The following is an 11476-nucleotide window of genomic DNA, read 5'->3' as shown; positions in this document are numbered from 1 at the left end:
TGTCATTATTTACAAGTTTTATAGTATTACTTGATTTGCTTTTACCCATTTCACCATTAATAATAGACCAAACTGTTTTAACTTTATTATCCGATTCGCGTATTTTATCTCTGATATACAATCGCTTCGCAGTAAAACAAACAATTTTAAAAGTTTTTGAGTAATTTCTAACATAACTAAGAAAAGATGGGTCTTTATTATATTGCTTCATACCATATAACTCATAAAGAACGATCCTACACCTATGTATGCTAGGTGTCGCCCATTTACTAAATGGTAAATCCTTGGTAATATTTAAAGATTTAACTTTAAATATTTTTTCAAATTCATTATGAACTAAATTGAAAAGATTTTTAAACATTTCACAAGGATTATTATTACAGGATTGATCATTCAGTACGGGCAGGTTTTTATTAATATTATCTCTAAATTTATTAATGCCTTTTTTACTTATAGGCCTAACATTAATTCTTTTAAATTCAGGTAAGCAATCCCATTCAAAAACTACTTTCTGGCCACAGTGATCCGAAGTGAGTGTATTGAGAATATTTTTCTCTAAACAGAAGCAGTCGCAGTATATATTATCAATACAGGTTGCAGAAGTAGGTGTAATTCGTGTGGGTTCATTAAAAAGTTTATACAGATTAAATGACTGAAACAAATTAACAATTCGTGTAGCCGTTTGTGTTTGTAAAAGTATATCAATATTAAAATCACCACATACTATAACTTTTTTTTTACTCCTACTTAAACGCTTTAATATTTCTTCCATGACTGTCTCAAACATATTATAGTCACTGGAAGGGGGTCTATAAACGCAAACAATAATGTAACGCTCCAGTTCAACACAGGACAGTTCAATGGTCCGTTCTACAGAAAGACTAACAATGTCAGTTCGTTCTTTACATTTTACACTATTGTGTACAAAAATAAGAGAACCTCCATGAATAGCATATGTCCTGAAGTATATACTTTTTAATGTATAATTATCAATATTTATTACCAACTGACATTGTTTAAGCCAATGTTCTGTTACACAAAAAACCTTAATTCTATTATGATTTAAAAATAATTCTATTTCTAATAATTTGCTAGCCAAGCCTTGAATGTTTTGATGTACAATAGAAAAAGTCTGCTTAGCTGTTGTCTTATATACTAGTTTAAATCTAGCTTAGGGCTAGATTTTCTGTCAACACAAGGTTGGTGTATATAATTATTATTACTACTACATAAAATTATAGTAGATCCAGGGTCTGATAACAAACATGTACCAGACTGGTTAATATTATATGCTATTAACATAGCAAGTTCTCGCTTATATCTAGATGGCAGATACACTGTATTCTTTGTCAAAGTAAAAGATTTAATACACAAATTAATGTCAAAGTAAAGAAATGCATCACGATGATGATTTGTTACATTATACAATTTTAAATTCATATTATGAATTAATCTATTTTGTTCTTGTGTCAAACCAGGTAGGTACGGCAATGTACACAACATAAATTTACATTTAGTCTGACTACTAATTTCCAACATTTTTTGAAATCCTACATCAATATCCTTATTTTTTATATTTAAACTATCTCCATATAGTATAATTACAATATTATTCTTATTAAAGCTAAAATGATCAAGTGATTTGATTATATAATTAAATGAACTGTTAGGAGTGCAAATATTAGTGACTTTAAGCCCTAAATTGTTGAGCATAGCGCCAAAACCCTGACCAATACTATCTGACAACACAATAATTTCCTGCTCGGAAAGGTGTTTAGTTTTACTAGTTGAAATTGTTGTCACGGGTTTAACACTATGTATGTCTGTGCAGTCAAGCTTATGGGGCGACGTTTGCTCATTGTCACTTTTTGAACACTGACATACATATTTATTGGTCAGCGACTCAAAGCGATCCATATTTTCATTACTCAACTTAATTAAGTCATCTGCCTGTTGTATATGCTCGTTTATTTGCATTTGGGCAGCAGAATACTTCTGGTTGACATCATTTAACATTTGACTTAAAGAGTCTATCTTCTCCTTTAATTCATTTGTTTCTACATCATACAAGATTTTATAATATTCTAGATCCCTATGATATTTGTCTAACTCTTGAACCAGATTTTTATTGACTTTCTCTAATTGAACTACATTTTTAAAAGAACTCTTTCTAACAATTGATTGGGTACGCTTGATAAACTTACTTAATCTAAGGTATTTTTTCAACTTCTTATGTGAAGAGAAATTGATTTTTTTAAAGTTTACAGAGCCACTTAACTGTCCACATTCAACTAATTCATCATGAAGACAACTTGGTGTGTTGCATTGCTGCTTGGGATTGTCCTCTTGCACTTCCATTAGGCTACATTCCAACTTAGCGATACGGCTAAGAGCCATCTCATGGTCACTAGAGCACTGCTGGAAGCTGTCCACAATGTCTTGGAGGGCTTTGCACTTGTCTTCACTATAAATGTATTTCATGTGTAGTTCTGCCAGCTCGGCCTTTAGAAGAGAGTTCTTTTTAATTATTTCTTGAATCTCTAATTCACTTTCATCCCGCTCTTGTATGAGTTTTTCACATAAAGATTGTGATGTTTTCAAATCATGGAGTGTAGCTTTTAATTTATTCTCCATGTCCTTAGCTACTGCCTTGCGGGTCAGCATATTGTATTTTGTAGTTGCTGAAACAGATGAAAGAAAATGTATGAGATAATTATATTTGAATACTATTATGGTAGTACTGAATGTTGATAAGTGATTAACGGTATGATGTAGTAAAGAGTAAAGAATAATATTGTCTGGGGCGATAAGTTTTTGTCTTCTAAATTGCTTCCAACTTGTCAAGCAAAGTGAGACGGTAACTTTTGTGCCAATGTATTTATTGTGACGTAGCTCATTAAATATGAGCGGTGTTGGTAATACAAATGAATATAGGTTTTGTTTATAATTAAATATGAAATTATAAAACTAGTACTCCCCTGGTTTATCGAAGATATTTGAATTGGGATAACCGTTGACACGTTGACCTCCGCGTTAAAAAGTTAAACGTTGCGTAGATCCCATAGAAGGTGTGTTTCACAATAATTTTCACTTGTACATCAATGTAATGGTTAATAATTAATAATATTTTCTATTTAAGCACTATATACAATTAGTTTTAAATAATTTTATATTTTAAAATCTAACAGCTGATGTTAACTTTGCTGTTGACACCTGTCAAGTCACTTCAGAATTGACATTTAGAAATATCGTCGGACATTTTATATTAAAAGCTTTACTTTTTCTATAAATCAGAACCTCATGACTACATTTTGATCTTCTTAAATGGTTAAGAAGATAGAGGAAATTTTAAAAGAGTATGATATTACTTTAATATACTTAAAAGTTACGTTAAACTCAGTAAGTTCCGATAAAATATAAGTTTCATTTTGCATGTATCTGCTCCTACAGATTTATTTACGTTGCTGTATGTATTCAGTTTATATTTCATATTTAATTAGGTTTATAAGGTAGGTACTAGCTGTGCCCCGCGGTTTTACTCCGCTCCTGTTGGTCTTAGCATGATGATATATGTATAGCCTATAAGCCTTTCTCGATAAATAGGCTATCTAACACCAAAATAATTTTTCAAATCAGACTAGTAGTTCCTGAGATTAGTGCGTTCAAACAAACAAATTTTGTTTTCTTGTTTTGTTCATACACAATACTAATCTAGCTTGCTAACGAAAAGCTTCTAATGTATCCATTTTTTTGACGGCATGAAATGTATGAACACACATACATACAAAGGATGATAATTAAAAACTCCCCGTGGTGTCGACGTATTCGGATAATTAACAGTTCCGTTTCAAAATGTTCCAAAAATCATGTCATGAGCGAAAAATTGGAACTAAAAGACATTCGTCACAGATTTAAAAAAACAAAGTCCATTCTAACTTGAATGCACTCAACAATACTTCAAACGAAAACAATTCTTTATAATAATGGACCGTTTAAATGTAACTCTGTTATATGAAATGCGTAAAAACTATTCACGCTTGTAAAGAAACAACAGGACAAGAGAAACAAAATGACAAAAAGCTTGTCCAAATACAAATCTACCTCAACATAACACATCGACACCCTAATAACGCACGTACTCCTTTGGAATAGAGTATATATTTGTGCAACATTATGTTTATTAGCAGGGGAGGTGAACCCCTATTGGATAAGTTGATCGAATCGACAATTACACAAGTCTATAAAGGTATTTTGATATTTATTTTTTGATATTGTTTGCCATTTTAAATTGTTTAATATCACGTTGCGTTTATTATGATTATAAAATGCAACGTCATAAAGGACGTATCGATTAAATCAATGATTGATACTCGCGCCCTGTTTATCACCTCCTATTGAGTTGCCTTCAAAATAATTAAAATTATATTTCGTTATATATATTTCCAGGACTCGAACTCTACCAACATTTAATTTATTGTAATTAAACACAATTTTGTTTGTATCTTAACAAAATATAATTCATCGCCATTTGAATAGGTCAAATTATTTAAATCTTACTGAAATATGAAATATTTTAAATATGTAACTGTAGATACTTGATACTTTTCCAGTCACGCCAAAACTGTTGATTTTGAAGCAGATGTCGCAAATCGCGCGTAAAAACAACGACACAAAGTTTAGCTGCCCTGATTTCGTCAAAAAATGTTGTGGGGTGTTCAAAAGCAATTCATAATTAATTAATGGCTGTAGAGCGTATCGCATAGGAGCAAATGGGACGGATGACCACATTCCATTGTCGTGTAGCTTACGCACGTCGTTCATCACGTTGACAAGCGTTAATCCAGTTTCCGGGGGGTCTACTATTGTTTTCTCGAATGTTAAATGAGTCAAAAATATTGGTGTAAAGGACGAGCACACTATCAAGGTCAAGCGCAGGCGACAACGGGGCTCCCCACACAGCGACGCCACGTGTATGGAGCGGAGTTTCAACGCTACACGTGGAAGAAGAGGCGCACCGCGGTTTTGACGAGGCGCACCGCGGTTTCGACTATCGCGTTCTACACAGTACGCCACGTGTATTGCGTCTACACGTGGAGGAGGCGTGGCCTAGGCGGCACATGCAAGACAGCCGCCGCGGCTTTGAGCCGCCGCCGCCGCTTTGTGACTCGCCGCCGGGCGATGGCTTTGTGGCCCGCCGCATCACTTTGTATCTCGCCGCCAGCAACGCATATAAATAGCGAACATTTTGGAATTAAAGTCAGTTGCAGCAAGTTCTTCTTCCAGACTAGTAGTGAAGAAGTAATAGTGAATATGTAATAGTGATTAAGTATAAATTGTAATAGTGTACATAAGGGTCGATAATATATTATGTATGTCGAAGGAAGGGTGTTTTCTTGAACACAAACCCCAACAAATAATACAGTCCACAACAACGTCTGGTCCTTCGATCGCCGGATACTCCAGGAAGAGGAAACGCTGCCCGTGGAAGACCAGATCCTGCCGAAGAGAGGTACGCATCGGCAACGAGTTCACCTTCGAGGGGCGAATATCGGCAAACCGGTAACGTTGGTACTAGCCTGCTGGTGTTTTTGATCGTCACCAGGCGAGTCAGGTACCTACCGACGGGGCCGCGCTGTTGGTACTAGTCCAATGAGGTGAGTCGTAAGGTTTTTTACGGGTAGACTCGGGCCGTCGGGTGACCTTGGTGGTACGCGCCGGGAATCAGGGGTGCTGGTCAGCGGAACGAGTCTGCCAGTATAAGCCTGCGGTGCGTCACCTCTTTAGGCATGGTGGTTACCCGCAGCCAGGGTGAAGCTGCAGAAGTGGAGGACCGGAGCCAGGAGACAGAGCGTGTGCGGCAAGAACGAATGCGGCGGCTGGTGCTGGACCCGCTGGCATCGCCGTCTGACGCACGCTTGACGTCAGCCACAGAAACAATGGAGATCCCACCGCAACCGCGACGGCATTCGCCAGCGAGATCCGCTAGATCGGTGCGGTCGTCGGCGAGTACGGCGCGGCGGATTAAGGCGGCGGAATTAGAAGCGGCAGAGCGACTCGCCGCTATCCAGAGAAAAGAACTACAAATTGAGAAAGAACTAATAAATAAACGCTTACAGTTCGAGGTGTCCGCCATACAGGAAGACGAGGGCCTGCCGGAAGATACCGTCACCGCGACAGAAGAACGAAACAAGGTGGACGAGTGGCTCCAGTCACATCCTGTGCCGAAGGATGACAGACACCAGCGATCCGGACTAAGAAGAGGAAGATCGCCGACGCCGACCAGACGAACAGGAATAGAGCAGCTGGCGGCGTCCCTAGAGAAGATGGCGCGACCGCGCCTATGCCACGCGGACCTTCCGATATTTTCAGGTGCGATTGAAGAGTGGCTGCCGTTCCGAGCAGCCTACCGGGACACAAGCAGCATGTACCAAGTGTCCGACGCAGAAAACATCCAGCGGCTGCGTACCTGCCTGAAGGGGGAAGCAAGGGACGCCGTGGCAGCGCTGCTTCACACTGCTTCATCACCTGAAGCAGTCATGAAAACTTTGGAGCAGTGCTTCGGGAGGCCCGAGATAATAATCGACAGGGCCATGGAAGACCTAAGGAAGCTGCCGCGACCTGGAGCAGCGGCCAAGGACATCAACTGCTTCGCGGTAAAAGTACAAAACGTGGTGTGTATACTTCAAACTATAGACAGAAAAGGATATTTGTACAATCCTATGCTAGCACGGGAGATATTGGACAAACTTAGTCCGCACCTGCGCTCTAGGTGGTGTGATTATGCTTTTGCACAGGAAGGCACAGCGGATCCAGAGATCGTGGTGCTGTCCCGCTTCCTCATGAGAGAGGCGGACCGGGCGCTTCGCTACACCTACGCGCCGATGAGCAGCACTGCACCAGAGCGCAGAGACGCCGCAGCAGCAGCAGCAGCAGCAGCAGCGCGACCTGCTCCAACGAAAAGGAAGTCTGCAGTATACACCATGGTCTCCGGTGAAGATGAAGAAGAGAAGAAAGAAGAGAAGAAAGAAGACTTCTGCCTGTGCTGCGGGCGCGACCACGCTATGGTTGCCTGCCCGCGCTACGCCAAGCTGTCGGTGGATGAGCGGTGGGCGCTGGTGAGGGAAAAGGGCGCCTGCTTCAAGTGCGCCACGAAGAGACATCGGCGCAGCTACTGTCGAGCGAAACCATGCGGCGTGAACCAGTGCCGCCGCCCGCATCATTCATCACTGCACGACGTAAGAAGAGAAGAGCCTGCTGCGTCGACCGAAGAAACCGTCATGGCGGTTGCTGACCGCGCAACCGCACCGCCCCGCGCCGTCCTGCTGAAGATGTGTCCAGTCACCGTCGTCGGCCCACGGGGGGAGGTATCGACGCACGCACTGCTCGATGAGGGCTCCACCATCACCCTCATTGATGAGGACCTGGCGCAACAGATCGGCGCCGAAGGTCCCGCCACGCCGCTCCGCATCCACGGGGCGAACATGGAGCAGATTGAAGAAGGAAGTCGGCTGGTGACGGTGCAGCTGCGGGGGCAGAGCGACGGGACACTACACGACCTGCGCGCCCGCACGATGAAGAAGCTGCAGTTGCATCAGCAGTCCATCCCGGGATCCCTGCTTCGGTACAGACATCTGCGCGACATACCGGAACGTGAGGTATGTTACGAACAAGCACGCGCGGGTGTCCTGGTGGGTACCGACCACTGGGAGCATATCGTGACCAGAGAACTTCGGACGGGCGGCGCCGACGAACCTGCCGCCTCCAAGACAAGTCTCGGCTGGGTGATACATGGAACAACGCCGCGTCGAATGATCGTCGAAAAGGACTGCGTGCTTCACGTCCGAGAACAACAAGCGGACCAACGGCTGCACGACCTGGTGGCAGAGCACTTCAAGATTGAATCATTGAACATAGCCAGCAGACCACGCATCAGTGACGCCGACCGACGAGCGACATCCATCGTCGAGACGACTACGAAGAAGACGCCGGGCGGGTACGAGATCGGCCTGCCGTGGAAGAGGGATAATGTCCGCATGCCGCCGAGCTACAATGCCGCGCTGCGGAGACTTCTGAAGATTGAAGCAAAAATGGACGCCGCACCGGAATTCGCAGCCGAGTACACCAAGCAGATGAACAACTTATTCGAGAAAAGGTATGCGGTTCCGTGCGATGGCAGTGAAGGCGAGAGCAGCGTGTGCTGGTACCTGCCGCATTTTGCTGTGACCAATCCCAACAAACCAGGGAAGCAGCGATTGGTCTTTGATGCGGCAGCCAAAAGCCACGGGACTTGTTTAAATGATGAACTACTTGAGGGCCCAGACTTGCTACTATCACTGCCAGGTATATTATTTCGATTCAGGGAAAAGGCAGTGGCAGTCACAGCAGATATAGAGGAGATGTTCCTACAAGTAAAAATAAGACCCGAAGACCAGCCAGCGCAGCAGTTTTTATGGAGGGGAAGCCGACGCGACACGCCGCCACAGCACTACAAAATGACGTCCATGATATTCGGCGCAGCGAGCTCTCCGTTTATGGCGCATTACATCCGTAATCATAATGCGCAGCAGCACGCAGAACAATATCCAATGGCGCTGGAAGCAATAACGAAGAGTCACTACATGGACGATCTAGTGGTGAGCTACGCCGACGCAGAGGAAGCCAGACAAGCGATCGAAGAAATACGGACGGTGCACGCGGCGGCAGGCTTCAAGCTACGAGGATGGAACGCCAGCGACAGGAGCGTGCTGAGGGACGTGCCACGAGAACTACACGCCAGCACACCAACGCAGCTGGGAGGAGCGCAGCCAGCCCCGAAGATCCTGGGGCTAATTTGGGACGCCGAGCAAGACGCGCTAGGATTCAACACAGCGATGAACAGGGTACCGGTGGAGGTGCGAGATCGCAAGCGCCCACCGACCAAGCGCGAAGCATTAAGTGCGGTAATGTCAATTTATGACCCACTAGGCCTCTTAAGTTATTTCACCATCCGTGCTAAAATCATATTGCAGAGCCTGTGGCGCCTCCAGATTTCGTGGGACGAACCGATACCTGAAGAAGAGGGCGAGCATTTTGCGGGCTGGCTGTCGCAACTGGAAGCAGTCGGCGCACTACGTTTGCCGCGATGCTACGCAATGGACAACGTCGAAGACATCGAGCTGCACGTGCTATGCGACGCCAGTGAACAAGCGTATGCAGCCGTGGCGTACTGGCGTATGCGGCGAACGGACGGCAACGTGCAAGTGAAACTCGTCTCGGCGAAAGCGAAGGTGGCACCACGACGCGCGCAGACGATCCCGCGCCTAGAACTTCAAGCGGCGGTGATCGGCGCAAGACTAGCTGATCAGATAAGAAGAGAGCACAGGTATGACATATCTCGTACTTGGTTTTGGACAGACTCATCGACGGTGGTGCACTGGGTGCGCAACGATGCAAAGAGATACACGCCGTTCGTCGCGCATCGCCTCGGTGAGATTGGAGAATTGACACAGAAGGAAGAGTGGCGGTGGCTACCGACTCATGAAAACGTTGCCGACGACGCCACCCGCCTAAGTTTCACCACGGGACATGATCGATGGTTCCAGGGTCCAGAATTCCTGATGAAGACGGAGGACCAGTGGCCCACGGAGAAGGAACTTCGAGAAACTACGGACGAGGCTGATGTACTGCATGTAAGCGAGCTGCCACGGAAGATGGAATGGCTGCCGGATCCAGAGCGCTTCTCCAAATTCCGCACACTGGTGGGAGCAACAGCAAGGGTGCTCGCATTTATCGACATGCGCATCAGGCACACGGCGACGAGACTAGAATGTCGCCACCTGGAACAAGCCGAACGACTGTTGGTGCAGCGCGCACAGAACGACAGCTTTGGGACGCGCGCCCCATCAGCAGATCCAGTAGACTGTACAAATTGGACCCGGTAATGGAAGACGGCGTGCTGAAAGTAAGGGGCCGCATAAACGCAGCCACGGCACCCGACACAATGAAGAAGCCGGTAATCCTCGACGGCCGGCACAGAATAACCAGACTAATAGTGTTACAGGAACATTGTGCCGCCGGACACGCCAACCGCGAGCGTGTCACCAACGACCTGAGGCAGCGCTACTGGGTCATCCACCTGCGGCCTACAGTGCGCGCTGTGGAGAAGAACTGCGCGCTGTGCCGAGTACGCCGAGCAATGCCGCAGGTCCCAGCCAAAGGGGACTTGCCGCGCGCTCGCCTCGACCCGTTCCACCGACCCTTCACCAACTGCGGGGTCGACTACTTCGGGCCAATGATGGTCAAGATCGGACGAAGAAGAGAGAAGAGATGGGGCGCGCTGTTCACCTGCTTGACATCGCGCGCCGTGCACCTAGAGCTCGTCGCGTCTCTATCAACGGACTCAGCCATCATGGCGCTGAGGAGAATGGCGGCGCGCAGAGGGTGGCCTCGTCTGATGTACTCAGACAACGGAACAAACTTCAGGGGCGCCGATCAAGAACTGAAGAAGGCGTACAACGAGTGGGCGCCGGCGCTACAAGAAGAAGCGCTGCGCCACCGAATGGAGTGGCGCTACATTCCGCCGGGTGCGCCACATCAAGGCGGTGCTTGGGAGCGGCTGGTGCGGTCAGTGAAGACCGCGCTCGGCGCGACACTACGGGAGAAGGCGCCACCAGAAGAAGTGCTGTGGACTCTGCTAACCGAAGCGGAGTTCGCGGTGAACGCAAGGCCGCTGACTCACGTGAGCGTGAGCCCAGACGACCCCGAAGCCCTCACGCCCAACCACTTCCTGTTGGGCTCCTCAACGGGACTGCCGACGACGGGGCCGTGCGACGAAGCAGACCGACGGACCTGGCGCGCCAGCCAGGCGCTCGCCGACCACTTCTGGCGCCGATGGATCAAGGAGTACCTACCGACGCTCGTGCCACGGGGGGAGGCGCGAAAGGACACGCGACGCCTCGAGGAAGGTGACGTGGTCATCATCGTGGACCACGTCTTGCCGCGCAACACATGGCCCATGGGGGTCGTGGTGCGCGTTCACGCCGGGCCGGACGACGCTGTGCGGGTAGCCGAAGTGAAGACCAAGAGCGGGATCTTCAGACACCCCGTCAGCAAGCTCGTCGTGATGAAGGAGGCTACGCAAGCTACGCCGGGGGGAGGACTGTAAAGGACGAGCACACTATCAAGGTCAAGCGCAGGCGACAACGGGGCTCCCCACACAGCGACGCCACGTGTATGGAGCGGAGTTTCAACGCTACACGTGGAAGAAGAGGCGCACCGCGGTTTTGACGAGGCGCACCGCGGTTTCGACTATCGCGTTCTACACAGTACGCCACGTGTATTGCGTCTACACGTGGAGGAGGCGTGGCCTAGGCGGCACATGCAAGACAGCCGCCGCGGCTTTGAGCCGCCGCCGCCGCTTTGTGACTCGCCGCCGGGCGATGGCTTTGTGGCCCGCCGCATCACTTTGTATCTCGCCGCCAGCAACGCATATAAATAG

The 11476-nt window shown here is 46.8% G+C and overlaps 2 protein-coding genes across 2 annotated transcripts; both read left to right on the top strand.

The window, feature by feature from the left end:
• Positions 1 to 4892: 4892 nt before the first annotated feature.
• LOC123697038 lies at positions 4893 to 9920 on the top strand. The gene is made up of 2 exons (XM_045643455.1): positions 4893 to 8651; positions 8823 to 9920. Exons 1-2 carry the CDS (start codon positions 5787 to 5789, stop codon positions 9918 to 9920), a joined length of 3963 nt encoding a protein of 1320 aa, XP_045499411.1. The 5' UTR covers positions 4893 to 5786.
• LOC123697036 lies at positions 9920 to 11476 on the top strand. Its single transcript, XM_045643454.1, has 2 exons — positions 9920 to 11139; positions 11305 to 11476. The coding sequence occupies exons 1-2, from the start codon at positions 9920 to 9922 to the stop codon at positions 11474 to 11476; spliced, it is 1392 nt and encodes a 463-aa protein (XP_045499410.1).

Source organism: Colias croceus, chromosome 13, assembly GCF_905220415.1.
Source record: "Colias croceus chromosome 13, ilColCroc2.1".
In the NCBI taxonomy this organism is placed as follows: domain Eukaryota; kingdom Metazoa; phylum Arthropoda; class Insecta; order Lepidoptera; family Pieridae; genus Colias; species Colias croceus.
Note: the sequence above shows the minus strand (reverse complement) of the source record. Positions and strands in the feature narration are given on the sequence as shown.

Bases quoted from the DNA above. Each gene is read 5' to 3' on its own strand.
- LOC123697038 (XM_045643455.1), top strand. From the start codon at position 5,787: ATGGTGGTTACCCGCAGCCAGGGTGAAGCTGCAGAAGTGGAGGACCGG. The intron at 8,652-8,822 runs GAGGAAGCCAGA...CCGAAGATCCTG, and splicing joins TGGTGAGCTACGCCGACGCA to GGGCTAATTTGGGACGCCGA.
- LOC123697036 (XM_045643454.1), top strand. From the start codon at position 9,920: ATGGAAGACGGCGTGCTGAAAGTAAGGGGCCGCATAAACGCAGCCACG. The intron at 11,140-11,304 runs GTAAAGGACGAG...CGTTCTACACAG, and splicing joins GCTACGCCGGGGGGAGGACT to TACGCCACGTGTATTGCGTC.